This window comes from Equus quagga, chromosome 11 (genome assembly GCF_021613505.1).
Source record: "Equus quagga isolate Etosha38 chromosome 11, UCLA_HA_Equagga_1.0, whole genome shotgun sequence".
In the NCBI taxonomy this organism is placed as follows: Eukaryota; Metazoa; Chordata; class Mammalia; order Perissodactyla; family Equidae; genus Equus; species Equus quagga.
This window is the reverse complement of record NC_060277.1, coordinates 1,538,710-1,554,859: the sequence shown is the minus strand read 5'-3', so window position 1 is coordinate 1,554,859 and position 16,150 is coordinate 1,538,710. Positions and strand designations below refer to the sequence as shown.

Below are 16,150 nucleotides of genomic sequence, written 5' to 3'. Positions count from 1 at the left end.
CAATCCACTCCACGCCATTCCAATCCTTTCCATGAAAAATAATGCTCGTTACGTCCCTCTAAATTGACTTCATGGCTCACCAACAGGTCTTGACTTGTGGTTCGAAAAATATTGCCATTGCCTGTGTGACTCTCCCTCCTCAAACTTCCTTACTCTGCCGAGGGCAGGTTGCTTCCCGCGACAGATGTTGATGAAGGAGAAAATGCTCTTTACTAAATTCTGGACAAAATGCTTTGCAAGTCTGACAAGCTGATAGACATGAATCAGTCAACAAATACTCTAGTAATGATGCTGATGCACAGCAAAGAGTCATGTGGGGCCTCAGAGGTCTGATTGTTTTCTGGTGATGGCAGGAAACATTCATGGAGTGCCTACTGTGTGCCGGGCCTGGTGCTTAGGATTTGCACGTTTTATCTCATCTAATTATCATAACGACCTTAGACTTATGTGCCATTATTTTCATCCCATTTTACAGATGAGGAAACTGAGGCTTGGCGAGGTTAAGGGAGCCCTCCTGGTCACATGACTGGTAACAGGCACATCCAGGATTGGAACCACTTTTCCCTAAAGCCAAAGCTTGTGCTTTCGGTGCAACGCTGTATTTTCTTCATTGAATTCTTTTGGCAGATATAAGTTAAACTTTTGTCAAAATTTCATCTTTTAAGATGTGGTATATACACAATGAAATACTACTCAGCCATAAGAAATGATGAAATCCAGCCATTTGTGACAACATGGATGGACCTTGAGGGTGTTATGCTGAATGAAATAAGTCGGAGGGAGAAAGTCAAATACCGTATGATCTCACTCATAAGTAGAAGATAAAAACAACGACAAACAAACACATAGCAATGGAGACTGGATTGCTGGTTACCAGAGGGGAAGGGGGGAGGGGGGAGGGCAAAAGGGGTGCTTAGGCTCACGTGTGAGGGGATGGACTATAATTAGTTTTTGGGTGGTGAACATGATGTAATCTGCACAGAATTCAAAATATATTACGATGTACATCTGAAAGCTATATAATGTTGTAATCCAATGTTACTGCAATCAAACAAAAGAAGAAAATAGAAAAAAGAGACCAGAAGACTCACAAAAGTATTCTTGTATGTCTGGGTGGTAAGATTACAACTAATTTAGATTTTCTTTCTTATAAATTTAAATATGTTACTTTCAATACCCAGTATGCCTTTGTATGATAAATATATGTACATATGTATGTAATTAAAAAAAAATTTCATATTTACTTGGAAACAAACTTCACTGAAAAGTATAAAAGTATAATACATAAGCTGTCGGAGGTTACCCGGCTGGATTCCGGCCTGCTGATGGACCCGGACTGTCTGACTTGGCACTGAGCATGGACCCTGTCCGTGAGATGTGGCCCTGTGTTCTGTGCGCCTTCCACTTGCACGGGCATGTATGAACTCCAGCACGGCAAGTTTCTTTCCCAATATTCTTTTTTGAAGGTTGCACAATCTAAATAATCTGTTCTCATAGAGCAGTGACGACTCTCCCTATTTTTTTTTTGTCCTTTTCTGAATCACATAAACGTGAAGGACAGAGCAAGCTCTTTGCTCCACCTAATGGAAGAGGAGGCCAAGGCACCTCAGGAGCCGTTTCTCTTCGCAGAGGGACGTCTGCTATCCTAACACACCAGCTCCTGAGAAAGTCCTTGGAAATGAGAACAGGGTTCTAGATAAATGAAGTCAGTCTGAGGAGCAGCTGAAGTCTGTCACTGTCGTTAGGGGTCAGAATTTTCTTTTCAAAGACCAAAACGACATTATTCTTCTTTTTGTAAATATGGCGCGTGTTTTTTCTTAACTCAAACAATCAGAAAAGTATAATCAGAGAGAAACAAATCACCCTGACACCCATCACCCTGAAACGTCTGGTCCACACGCAGCTGGACATCTTGTTATGCTCACAGATACACAGAAGAGGGATCAGACAGCTGAACACATAGCCAAAAACAAAATCATCCCGTACCTGTGGTTTTAGTCAAAGTGGTACATTTAACTTGATTTGAACTTTAATAGAAAAAGAAGTTGATGTGAAATCAAAGGAACTGGTGCAGTTCAAACGTCTGATCACCACAAAAGATAATAGTTCTAAAAGATCTTTTACATTGAGAAAATGATTTATGAAAAATATTGAGAGTTTAGTTATCAAAATGAAATATTTTCATTTTATATCACATTGAATGGCTTCCTACTATGAAAGTCAGTACACCTCCAGTTTTTCCTCACCTTCTGATTTGTTTATTATTGTTTAGGTTCAAACATTTTCAAGGGGCTTCGATAGCCGTATCCCCCATCACTCTTCGGTCCTAGTTTGGCACTGAGATGGTCTCGGGGCACGATGCTGGTCTCTCGGCCCTCATCCCGCCCTTACTGAGCTCTTTGTCGAGGCTCATCCTTCTCTCTTGGTCAGCCAGATGTTATCTTTAGTTAGTGGTTTGCTCCCCTTAAGAAGGTCTTGGGGAAGTGTATCCCGATTTTCTACCTGCTTGAAAATACATCTTGACTTGATAAGAGGCTCAGGTCACACCTATTTCTCCTTCAGAAGATGCATCACTGTCTTCCGTTGAGTGTGGCCAGACAGAAATCACCCCATCCTTCGCCACTTGAGTCCTGCTTTTGGTGGGATGACCATGAGTCATTTCATTTTCTTAGAGTTCAATAACTTCACCAGGATGTCCTTCTTTCCTAGACACAGCATGCATTTATCAGTTCCAGATAGTCATTATTACCTGTTCAGCTGTTACCATCACTTAGCTGTGACAGGATTTTCATCTCTATATAACGTTTTTTATTTTCCTTTTCCTAAGCTCTGCCCACTTGCTTAAAAAAAGTTCTTCCTCTTGTCTTAGAATCCCTTCTTTGATTGTTATTTCTTCTTTGAGCTTTACCATTAGAGATCATGTTGTTTATGGACTCAACCGATGGACAATTATTTGTCTGAACTTTTCTCCTATTTCTACGAGAAAGCTTTCAGAAACTTTTAATTTGTGCTCCTTTTTTGGCTTTCCCTTCTGGTAATTATGGCTAGATGTTGTGCGGGACTCTCTGAATGGGGCCAGCTGCTTATGGATATCAGGTGAATGAGTATGAGAGTGAGGATCTGTCACACACCTGCTCACCGAATCTTACTCCCTCTGTCAGGGAGCCTGCCCCCCTCAGGGTTTGGACTGCAGAGGCTGATGTGGCTCTGACACATCTGTAAGGCCATGGCCTCTCTGAGCTGCCTCCCAGCCATCGCCACCAGCCCTCCCTCCTGCTCCCGTCTCACGCGGGGCTCCTCCCTGGGCTGCGACTGAGTCTCTACAACGGAGATGTCACTTGAAACTGATTTCCCCTTCAGCTCCTCCTTCTCTGACATTTCATGGCACCAAACTGGGCTGTCCCAGTGGGGACCTTTCCTCAGTTTCTGATGGTGGAAATCCTTGGATTCCACATCCTTAGATTGTTAGGTGAGCCTCTTAGCACTGGGACATTTCTTGCCATGAAATTATTTTCTACTGTTGGAGTTTGAGAAAGTATAGGTTTACTTTCAGCCTCTGCAGTGTTTTCTTTCAGATTTCACAATATTTGGCTGGTATGCTTCATAGTTTGTGGCTTGGGGTTGTGGCCAATTCTTTCCTTTCTGTGAAGATGGGCATTGTCAACTGTTTTGCAATCCTTCTCGCTTGCAATGAGTTTTGAGGGGGAGGTGAGGAGTGAAAATGTCTATTCGTGACTCTCTTTAACAGGAGCAGCCAGTTGCACAGAATGCTGCACTGAGTTCCACTTTAAAATGTCTAAAATTCCAATATGTTTGGGCATTTCAGAGAAGAAGGATTTTCTTGTTTGCTCAGCCACAGAATCACATTTTGACCAACTTCTTTTCTCCATTTAACTAACTTCCCCTTCCCTGAGCACCCCCCGATGCTTCTGTCTCCATGAAGAAACTCTTTTCTAATTTAATCTAACAAAACATAAAAAGAAAATCTAACATGTATTCTCTAAAACTTTCTTTGCTTCAAACATATTTAATAAGTAGATGGTTTCTCTTTGCACATTAACAGGAGCCTGAATCTCATGTTTGTAAATTCACCAAAAGGAAGAGAAACAACTCACATGAAATACCGCACAGTGTAAGTAACTTCGGCGCCTTGTAGGCCCTCTGGCGGACTCCACTGCAGGATATTCTTCATGTTTATGGAGGAGAAGGTGATATTTGTAGGCTTAGGCAGACCAGCATGGACACAGGGAACTGGAAAGGAAGAGAGTGGATTCGGAGTCTCAGCGGAGAAAAGAAAACATAACCGCTGTGGCAGCTGGTCTCCAGACGTGGGCCCCATGACCTGCGCCTTCCCGGACTCGTGCCTGCTACTCCTCCCAGACTGAACTGAGCTGACCCCATGATGCCCTCCAACCACCAGAACATGGCAGAAGCCACCCTGGGACTAAGCCTCAGGAACGCCTGGCAACTCCCACTTTCGCCCCATGGGGAGTCCTGAGCTGCCGTGTGAAAAGTTGGGCTATCCTGCTGGAGAAACCATGTCAAGAGGCCACGTGAGGAGGGAGAGGTTCAGCTGTCTCAGCTGAGCCCGGCCTTCCAACCAAGGGGCCAGAATGAAGCCCCTGGAACATTCCAGCTGCCCCAACGTAGGCTGAAACTCCAGGAGAGACTCACAATGAGGCCTGCAGGGGAACCATCCACGAGCCCCATGAACCCTCGGAGTTGTGAGAAATAATCAAACGATTGTTCTAAACCACAGAGTTTTGGGGTAGTTTATTGCGTATCAGCAGATAACTGAAACAATCCCTTTATTAGATATAGAAGTAAAATTTAGGATTGGTGCCCCTGAAAGGCCAGAGTTTTGGAGGTAGGAGTTGGGGTTAGTTTACTAAAGTATATAATAAAGCAATAATTAGAAAAGAAACCAGTGAAAGAAGATAATTTTTTAAATTAAACACAGATATGTTCACAACACTGTGCTCTAAGAAAAACTGTATCCTAGAGGGTTAATTTGTAGAAATCCTCCATAGAGAAATGACAAAGAATTGAGAAACTACCAAAAAATTAGAAGAGGACAAAAGGAAAGTGAAGGATAGTACTTTATAAATGAAAACAAGGATGATTCCTGAATTAAAACGAATGAGAAAATTCGGTGGTAACACGTAAGAAGCAAAATATGAATTTAAACTGTTGGAGAGACCACAGAGTACTCGCTGACAAACAGATTTGACGAAGAACTTAGCCTGTCACACACACGCACGTTCCAGTCAACGAACTTGGAAAACATCAAATGTTGATATTGCAAATCAAATTTAGGAATAAAATTTAGCTAAGTCACTGAAGGCTGGTCCAATGTTGGCTAACGTCCCATAATTCTTGTGTAAATTAGCTGGGACTAATGTCAGAGAAAGGAGTTAGCCTTATGCTTGTGGTAATCCTTGGCTAAGATCAGCTCTAGACAATGTATTGCAATTCCACGAGCCAAATGAAAAGAAAGAAAAAATTCTTTACTTTAGAATTAAACTTTGTAACATGACCCTGATCTTAAGCCAAAATAATCTCTTTAACACGAGGCAGAGACACCAAAATATTGGTGGTTGAGTGTGTGTTTGTGTGTGTGTATATGTTCTGTATTTGTAATGACTCCCACTTTTAACCTTCATCATTTTTTTCATATCTCAGTCTTATGTTTAAGAAGAAAGTTAAATACCCAAAGAGAAGCACTACCAACTGATCACTGTGTGGGTGTGCATGGGAGGAGGAGCGAGGCTCTCAGATGGACACCCGCCCGACGCCCATCTCATTTCTGTTCTGCCATCTCTTTGGAACCACTGTATTTCATCTGGCATTGGCTTTTTCGGGAGGTTATATGCAGTGAGTAATTATCAATGATTTAATACTGCTCTGTGCTATCACTGGGTTCTAAATTTTAATCAAATTTTTGAGGACAAAACAGAGAACATGGGGAAGCAATGCCATGAAGTATAGTATTTCCCAACCCTTCAAAAGTGAGGAACGCTTGTAACAAAAAACTCCAAGCATCTTTCCACATCTAAAATGCTGTGTTCTGCGTGTTTAGATACACAACACAAGAAGAGTGGTTAGTATCCTGCAAGAACTAACACTAAAATAGACCGTTTATTATAATATTATGGATGGAAGACATTACCAAATATGGCTCCTCAGAACTAGCTGATAAGGAAGTAGGATGTTCTGGTTGTGGCAACTTGTGGTTAGAGCTGTAAAACACAAGTTATCTTAGACACTATAGTCCAGGCATACTTTTTTTTTTTGGAGGAAGATTAGCCCTCGCTAACTGCTGTCAATCCTCCTCTTTTTGCTGCGGAAGACTGGCCCTGAGCTAACATCCATGCCCATCTTCCTCTACTTTACATGTGGGATGCCTACCACAGCATGGTGTGCCAGGCAATGCCATGTCCACACCCAGGATCCAAATGGGGGAACCTCGGGCCGCCAAAGCGGAATGTGCGAACTTAACCGCTGCGCCACCAGGGCGGCCCCCAGGCGTACTTTTTCAAGGTTTAATCCACAAATCTTTATCTTCTACAATATTGGCTTCTGCTCATCTTTTTTTTTTTTTTTTTGAGGAAGATTAGCCCTCAGCTAACTACTGCCAGTCCTCCTCTTTTTGCTGAGGAAGCCTGGCTCTGAGCTAACATCCGTGCCCATCCTCCTCTAGTTTATACGCGGGACGCCTACCACAGCATGGCTGCCAAGCAGTGCCATGTCCGCACCGGGGATCCGAACCAGCGAACCCCAGGCCTCCGAGAAGCGGAACGTGCGAACCCAACCGCTGCGCCACCGGGCCGGCCCCTGCTCATCTTTTAATAGAAGAAAAAACTGACAGAACTCTCAAGATGCCTAAAACATACCCAAAGAAGTTTTAAGAAATAACTTGGAATAAAAAAAATAGATTTCTCATTTTAATTTAATTTAATTTTCTTGGTCACTGTCACAAGGAAACAAAGCAATTTTGCTCTTCTGCAGTGAACTCTGCTTTGGAATGTGCTGTCAATCATTAATGCCCATGGAGTCAAGGGACATTTTGATTAATGTTTTGTAATTGTCTAAAGCCTCTAGAAATGCTGTGCCCATTATCAAAACGCTACCAAACTCTGGTAATAATAGGTTAAATAAAAGCAATTAATAACGTGACAATAACATTAAAAGTTTTTCATCATACCATTCTATTCCTTGAAAAGAAAACATGTTTTATCATGAATGCTGTGAAATGTGTCTCTACCTCCTCTGCAAGACTACATTACGGGGAAATCACACCACAGTTTTGTTGACTGTGGAGTGTTAATGATTTGTCACCATGGTGAGTCTCGACCTTTCTGCACGGAGACTCACAAGGGCTGCCTGCTCTCGCACAGTTCTGGCTCCAGTAGGACATGAACGGTCTTTAGTACGATTAAAGGTAATGCTGAGAGTGGGACCCATTCACAACAGCCTAAGAGATTCTACTTTAATAGTAGACACAGTATGTGAATAAAATTCAATTTGCATAAGATTTAAAAAACACAACAAATATTGTGAAAACCTTTATGTTACGGTATTTAGTTGAAATGAGGTAAATTGACCAGCACATAATACAAACAGTAGCTGACGTTTGTGGACTCCTCACCCTGCAACTGACCCTGACGTGCTTTATACATCTGAATCATCCAATCCTCATAACAGCCCTGGGGAAGGTACTTTTATTGCCATCTCCATTATAGAGATGAAGAAACTGAGGCACAGAGACGTTAGGTAACTTGCACAAGTTTGCACAGCTAGGGGATGAAGGAACTGGGTTCAGAACCCACACTCTTAGCCTTCTCACTCACCTGCTACCCTTGCAAACTAATCCTTAACTGAATTGAAACAAAGGCAAGGCAATCTGACCGGGCAAGGGAAACAAAAGAAAAAAAATGAACAAATGGGACTACATCAAACTAAAAAGCTTTGCACAGCAAAGGAAACCGTGAACAAAACGAAAAGACAACCTAAGAATTGGGAGAAGATATTTGCAAACCATATATCAGATAAGGGGTTAATATCCAAAATATACAAAGAACTCGTACAGCTCAACAACAAAAAAACCCAACAATCCAATTAGAAAATGGGCAAAAGACCTGAAGAGAGATTTCTCCAAAGAAGATATACAGATGGCCAACAGGCATATGAAAAGATGCTCAGCATCATTAGCTATCAGGGAAATGCAAATCAAAACTACAATGAGGTATCACCTCTCTCCGGTCAGAATGGCTATAATTAACAAGACAGGAAACAACAAATGTTGGAGAGGATGTGGTGAGAAGGGAACCCTAGTACACTGTTGGTGGGAGTGCAAACTGGTGCAGCCACTATGGAAAGCAGTATGGAGTATCCTCAGAAAATTAAGAATAGATTTACCATATGACCCAGCTATCCCACTGCTGGGTATTTATCCAAAGAACTTGAAAACACAAAGGCATAAAGATACTTGCACCCCTATGATCACTGCAGCATTATACACAATAGCCAAGACTTGGAAGCAACCTAGGTGCCCATCAAGGGACGAATGGATAAAGAAGATGTGGTATATATACACAATGGAATACTGCTCAGCCATAAGAAATGATGAAATCTGGCCATTTGTGACAACATGGATGGACCTTGACGGTATTATGCTGAGTGAAATAAGTCAGAGGGAGAAAGTCAAATACCCTATGATCTCACTCATAAGTAGAAGATAAAAACGACAAAAAAAAAAAAAACACATAGCATTGGAGATTGGACTGGTGGTTACCATTGGGGAAGGGGTGGGGGGAGGGCAAAAGGGGTGATTAGGGTCACATGTGAGGGGATGCACTATAATTAGTGTTCGGGTGGTGAACATGATGTAATCTACACAGAATCTGAAATATGATGTACATCCAAAAAAAATAAAAATTAAAAAAACAGGCAAGGCAAGACTGATGAGAAAACATGTATTATTCTAAGATTAAATATAAAATAATTTAAATATTAAAAAAAATTATACATTGATCTGGTCAGTACATTTTTTTGGATCCCACCACATCTTGCAGCAGGAAGCTCTTTCTTTTTCCTTCCAGAATATTTTCTTTTATTTCCGCCTAGAATGCTCTCCTGCTTTAACACGTCCCCCAGACAGTGGATGGTGACTACGAAGGTGGGGACTCCTGGAGGCTGTGCTGGGTCTGTGCTGGTGCCTCTTTAGTGCTGAGGACAGGCCCCCTGTCAATGAGAAACCACAGTAAAACGTAAGGATGTGGAGATGTATTTGCCTTGGCCTTCAGTTCTTCGTCTCCTGCAAAGAATGCACCACGGCAACCTCACCTGCATTGACGGGGAATATCACTTCATGAGTCTTCATGTTTATTCATTCAACTAATATTTATTAGGTGCTGTTATGTCTCCCTAAAAAGATGTATTGAAGTCCTAGACCCCATTACTTCTGAATGCAACCTTATTAGGAAATAGGGTTTCTGCAGACGGAACTAGCTCAGATGAGACCCTCCTCCAGCGAGGCCCCTGACCCGGTACCACTGGTGTCCTTGTAAGCAGGAAGCCGTGTGAAGACTCACTGACCCAGGGGAACACCACTGCGGGTGGGAGATCGGAGTGATGCATCTACAAGCCAAGGACCGCCTGGGACACCCAGGAGCTGCAAGAAGCAAGGAGAACCCTCCAGAGCTTCAGAGAGGGCGCGGCCCTGCCCACGCCTGGTTTCCTACTTCCAGCTTCCAGAACTGGGAGAGAACAAATTTCTGTGGTTCTAAGCCATCCGGTTTGTGGTGCTTTGTTAGGGCAGCTCCAGGAAACTGAGACAGGTGCTACGATGTGGCTGTCTAAGGGCGAACAAAGAGATACGCTCCTGCCCTTAGGGAGCTCCCAACTAGCGGGAGAGAGACACCATCAACAGGGCAACAAAGAAACCAAGATGTACCTACAGATTTGGTGATGAGGCTCTGGAAGGGAATGAGGTTGGAGCAGCAGGTCACAGAACCTACTAAGACAGGCTCTGAGGAGTCAGCTGTGGGGTGGGAGGGCAGAGACCCCCAGATGGGAAAGAGCCCATCAAAAGAGACAATGTCCTTGGACTGTCGAATGATCAGTGTAACTGGAAAAAGTGAGGAGAGGAGAGTGGCCACGATGAAACAGAAGGACAAAGTGGCTTGGTCCCCAGTCTTCATAAACCCTGGGAAGGAATTTGGATTACAACTGAAATTCAGCGGGAACATATTGGAGTCTTTGAAGCAGGGGAAGCCATGAACCTACTTATATTTCAAATGGATTACTTCACTACTGAGGGGAGAAAAGATTGGATGGGGCAAGAATAGGACTAAGACACCAGCAAGACCATTTGCAGCAGCCCCAGTGAGGAGGCTGAGCTTTCCCAGCTGCTGGCTGTGGGGACGGGGTGGGCGGGCGGCTCCGAGCTCTGTATTCCTGTGTTTGCGGCGGAAACACCAGGTGCTCCTGACGAGGCACAGCTGCAGGGCTCTCACTGGTCAGAGGGCTGCGGGGCTGTGAAGCCGAGTGAACAGACGAGGATTTCTCAAGGAATGCTTGCCCTGTCATCTGTTTGGTGATGCAAAGAAGTGGTAAAAAACAGAATTAGCGCTTTTCTTAAAGGAGGAGAAATGGTACATTTAAAAAAACCACAATCGATAACTAATATTTTCTTGGTTTTTTGTTCTTTGCAAAGTTTTTAGGCACTCTTTCTAGTTTAGAAAACATAAAGACACTCCTGAATAAACATTCCGATGAGATAAGTCATTTTTCTAACCTGCCAGGCCTGATAAGATAATTTAACCAATGCCAAAGTGAAAATATGTCACACCTACGTGGCTATCAGGAGTCGAGTGCCAATTTACGGTAACAAAAGCATTTTTGTTCATGTAGATTTATGGCCTGGAAGTACAGTTCCTTTTCTCTGATGGTCCTTTGATTGCACATCCCAAATCATAAAGCTGTCAGCTTGGTGCACAGTTTCATTTCCGGGAGTGCTGCACCATCACAGCTTCGGTTGGTACACAAGGTTCTTCATGGTCTGGCCTGGCCTCTCCTATCGCAATTCTGCCAAATGCACCGTGTTCACCAGCCACGCCAAATTACCTGCAACACCCTGAGTGGCTCTGCTGTTTCCTGCCCTCCTCCTATAGTATCTCTTGGAACTAAAAGACTCCTTGTTCCTCCGTGTGTGTCCATTTAATGTATATTGGCTTGTACCATTTTAACGACATGATGATGCTGTGATGTCCTGACAACAGTCATCTGGCTGGGAGGCTGGTCTTTGAAGAGAAAATGGAACTCAGAAGACCTCAGAAAGGGGCAAGACTTCTGGGTTCCCTTCGTTCTTTCCTGACCAGGGTGTGGCCTTTGAGCAATGGAGGGAGACGATGATGCCCCCTTGAGCTGCGAGCATTTAAGATGGCTTCTGCCCTAACATAACTGAGATGGGCTGGCAAGGTGTCCACTTAATGAACTTCCGAGTGACGATTGGTCAGTTATCTCTTGTAAGCCACATCCTTTAGATTAGTGTCCCCTCTCAGGATTTATTTTCCTTTTGTTATATCTTACTCTTTGGGAAAGTGTTCTGGCCCAGCCTCCCCTACATTACACATCATAAGGAGGAAGTCGTGTGTGCAGTCTTGGGTCCTTCTAGTAAGAAGAGAGTAGATAACTGACATTTGAAATGGGTAAATCTGTGACAACTTCAATAGTGGAGTTTTATAAAATGTGGCTGCTACACTAGTTCCAAGTTACCTTGTATACAGGTCCCTAGTTGTAGTGAAATGGCAAGTGACATCTTCCTAATTGCCTCAAAGCTAATACTAAGGTCTTCATCTAAGTAGGCTGCAGTTTTAATTATATGCCTGTCAGTAAACGGTATTTCCATTTCATCATACTGTGGGAAAAGCCGATGCATACATTAGTGCCTGCTGAGCACTAGCAAAGTGGTGAGGAGCCCGCCCTGACGGCCTGGTGGTTAAAGTTCGGCACTCTCATCCCTTTGGTGGCCTGGGTTCATTTCCCACCACTCGCCTGTCAGTTGCCATGTTGTGGCGGTGTCCCACGTAGAAGAACTAGAAGGACCTACAACTAGGATATACAACTATGCTCTGGGGCTTTGGGGAGAAAAAAAAAAAGAGGAAGACTGGCAACAGATGTTAGCTCAGGGCGAATCTTTCCCTGCAAAACAAGGGGTGAGGTTTTCACAGCGAGCTCACAAAGAGCCAGGTGCTCAGTCTGTGGGTACCCAAACCTCCCTCTTTTGGGGCTGAGACGTTCCCACCTTCTCGCTGTGGGCCACACATTCATCCACGGTGAGGAAAGCAACCAGACTGCAAGCGGCTGGACAGTCAAGGTGTCCACTCCTGGGGATGTCCCCTTTGAGGCTGTCCCAGTTTCTCAAGCTCATGACTAAGGGAACCTCAGCACTGAGGAAGTCCTGCCTCGCCCTGTCCAGAGAAAGCCTCCAGGCCCCCAGCCCCTCTGTCCCCCTGAAGCTGGAGCAGAGCAAAGGACTCACGAGGCTCTGAGCCGTTTGACGTTGGCACTGTGCTTTATAAAGAGGCTTTGTATCCCCAGTGCCTGGCAAATAAATGCTTTTGAACAGAACTAGCCAGGGACAGTGGGGCTCACACAAATCATGGCGACAGGGCAGGACCCAGATTCACGTGAGCACCAGAATGAGGAGGAACAGCCTGAACCGCCAAATCTGGATAGCTTGGACCACCTCGGTAAACTCTCACTATACACAGAGATTAGCACGGTCAGAAGATACTCAACAGATGTTTTCTAGTGAAGGAATAGTAGTCCATGGCAAGTGGTTGTGACATATTTCAAGAGTCTTTTGAAATAAGAAAATACCTTAATATGCTTCTAAGACCAAAAAGAGACTTTACCTCCTGAATGAATTTTCTATCATGGGGAATGAGGTTAAAAAATGTTGACATGAAAAAGGCACCTGAAGGCAATTATCCAGGAAGCAAAAGTTGTAAATAATTCATCCTACCCACAAGCAAAGGGGAGCCAAGCACTATGGCAGCCTCCAAATGGACCATCTGAGCATTGTTCGACATCACCATGCTGACAGGGACAGCACATTTTCTTTTGTCTCAAGTAATCAACTATTTCTCTTGAAAAATATTAACTCCTCTCTCCTCCTCTGCCCCCGAATTATATATCAAGTGCCTTTAAAAAGTCAGTTGCCTAAACAGTACTTAAACGTGATTCCGGGACAATTTACCGGAGAACAGACACACAGCTGTCTTCTCTAAGGGAGAGAGCATGATTGGGTGTTAACATCAGTTCCTTTGAACTCATTCTCTTCCCCTGGCCACCCACCCCACTAAGATTCCCCTATTCTTTGCCCGCTTACTGCTGTAGGTGTGTGCTGCTCAGTTTTCCCTGTAATAATGTTGCACATTGTACTGGGTGCTGCCACCTGCCCCATCTCATTGCTTCTAACTGTTTGCGTGAGTAGATCAAAGAGAAGTTCTGAGAACAAAGGCTCTAAGGCACACTGGGACCCGCTCCCTGCTCCATCACTAACCAGCTGTTTGCCTTTAATAAGTTATTTAGCTGCTGGGCCTCAATTTCCTAATTTGAAGAATGAAAGAATACTCTCTGCCTCCTAGGCTTGTCGGGATGATTACATGAGATTCTCTATAGAGAGCTCGTAGAACAGCGGCGGGCACAAAGAGAGAGCTCAATATCACTAGCTCAGTATTGTCTTCCATGGCTACTATTCTCATTTTAGCACTGAATAGACAGAGGCCCAGAGAGGCTGAATGACTTGCCCGCGGTTATTCAGCTATTCAGTGGATGCTGATGCCCAAGACTCTCTCTACTAGGATACACCTGCTGCCTTTAGGAAACGCTCCAAAGAGCAGTGTTGTGGGAAGAAGGGATTGTCTACTTGTTATAAATTTTGCATGTTACAGATGATAGCTTCTAAGGAGAGAGAAAAGAAATACAATGAGGAAAACCCGAGTATTTCTTCTTCTCTGAAGCTTTTCCTGGTGGACCTGTACACAGTCATACCATTCATTCAACATGGGTGCTGGGCACGTCCTGTGTGCTAGAAATAGAAACTGATACACAGTGGAGGGCAGAAACACACAGCCCTGGAGCAGACAGTTTCGAATCTGAGACACAATCCATCAATACATGATCTCCCTACCAGGAATGTGAAGGTTTACACGGATGAGGGATGCACACGTCAAACAGTGGTGTTATTTCTTTATAACACTCGAATAAGTAAATCAATGTGCTTAAACATGTGTCTGAATATTACTGTTGGTACTTGATAGCAAGTAGGAATTTAGAGTAGAGACTACTTTTTAAAATAAATACATTGGAGTTTACCCATCAAAGAGAGCGTGCATCTTCCAAGAATCCCCCAGGAGGGTTTACAGTTATTCCCAGGGTGCTGCTCAGCTCATGGCACTGGGGCATGCTTTCTTTCAACTGCAGGTGTCTTCTGAGGTAGTCTCTAAACATGCAAAAAATTCCATCTCATCTTTTGTATAGGCTCACCTTATTTTTGCCCAACATAGCATTTCCCAGCTTGATTACCAAGCAGCTTTGAATGCTTCTGAAAATTACGCCACACCTCCACTTAATGGGTCATTCTGACTCGTGTGCAGTCTATCTGGAACTCTGAAAAAAGGAGTTTAAGAAATAAATCACTGTGAGATTTTTGTGTATAGCCTTCAAAAATGCCTATTTTGAAGATACCATTATGAGTGTGTGCATGTCAGCCTCACTGTTTTTTAGAAAACCAGTCCCACTACCTCGTGAATGTCTTCCCTTCCCGTCCTTTTTAGAAATTAGCTTTTGGAAAGCCAGGACTTGATTTCCCCCACGTTTTTTAGTCTCCAAAGTGTCTTGATTGGTAATAACAAATATCACAGTAACTGTGGAAAAGTAGATCGAACGTGTGTTGGAGTCTCTACTACTTGATAACTTGCCTCCGAAAGGAAAAGATGAAAGAAAGAACAGAATCGAAGACAAACCATTTGGGACCAAGGAGGTATGGGAAAGAGCAGCTGGTGGGAACTCTAAGTCCAATCAATAGGTATTTATTAAATATCAACACACATCATCCACTTTGTTTTCCAAATCACCTTCACAACTAGTTCTTTTTATCCTCACAGAAGCAATGCCATTCTTCCATTAGTATCTCCATCACTTGAAATTTTCAGAGAGAAAATCAGTAAGATAAAAATGTGAGAAAAACATTAACAGAAAAAGTAAGAGAGCCTTAAAAATCAGTAGGTAGTGGGGATGTGGAAGTAATTAATGGTGTTTACTTCTGCTCATTGTTAGTTGGGATTTTGAGGCAAATGAGGTTGACAGTGTGATCTCAGATTCCCAGTTGAGCACGATGGAGACGGGAGTGTGCAGGAGTCATGGACAACGCTGCCCGAAAGGCCAGGTATGTTTCAGTAGGCGAATTCTCCTCCCTAGTGACAAGTAGATGCTTCAATGTTTTTGAGAGTGACCGGGGCTAGGATCAGACCTCTTCAGGGTGGAGTTATGCCTTGATAAAGCTGGGCAACTAAATGCAATAAAATGCAGGGTGTTCCACATGGTGCACAGACCCTGCTGAAGATCAGCCCTTCGAGGTACTTATCCCTCCGGAAAGACGTAAAAACAAACACTGGTCAGGATAAAAGCTGAGCAACAATGAAGAGGCCACCCAAAAAGAAGAGTCAAAGGCATCGTGGCACTGATAACACTGGAATGTCTCCAGGAACCACCCGGAGAACCAATCAGTTAGGACATTCTCTTTGCTTTTGCAGTACAGCTGACAGCCTTTAGAGCACTGCTGATTCAGGAAGTGGGAAATAGCACCTAGCACACCAGCCCTGTCTCAGAAAACCACACGGTAACAACTATGCCTTTGATAACCGCCTGTGGTTTGATTCAGTATTGCCAAGAGCCGCAGACCACAGTGACTTCTTGATGCTACAAACCTCCCGACTCCCACCCACTTGGAAAAACCACCCTCAGAAAAATCCTCCTTTCCAGGGGCCTGTGTTATTCGCTGTTGGGTTTTGTTTGCTGATTGGTAGTTTTCTAAGAAAGAAATGTAGGTGTGAAAAAGGAATATGAACTACCTGGTAAT

At 43.7% G+C, this 16,150-nt stretch overlaps 1 protein-coding gene across 20 annotated transcripts in view; it reads right to left on the bottom strand.

Annotated features, from left to right (window-relative positions):
- IL20RA (interleukin 20 receptor subunit alpha) overlaps positions 1–16,150 on the bottom strand; it is a 56,380-nt gene that overhangs the window by 20,878 nt on the left and 19,352 nt on the right. For 12 of the 20 annotated variants that reach the window (XM_046676763.1, XM_046676766.1, XM_046676767.1 and 9 more), the window contains 3 exons: positions 14,557–14,679; positions 9,046–10,590; positions 4,116–4,251 (listed from right to left, as the gene is read on the bottom strand). In XM_046676763.1, the coding sequence (XP_046532719.1) occupies positions 4,116–4,251; positions 9,046–9,067 (158 nt within the window). In that variant the 5' untranslated portion in view covers positions 9,068–10,590; positions 14,557–14,679. Of the gene's footprint in view, positions 1–4,115; positions 4,252–9,045; positions 10,591–14,385; positions 14,513–14,556; positions 14,680–16,150 lie in introns of all 20 variants that reach the window. The other 8 variants (XM_046676774.1, XM_046676775.1, XM_046676771.1 and 5 more) reach the window with 7 other exon arrangements.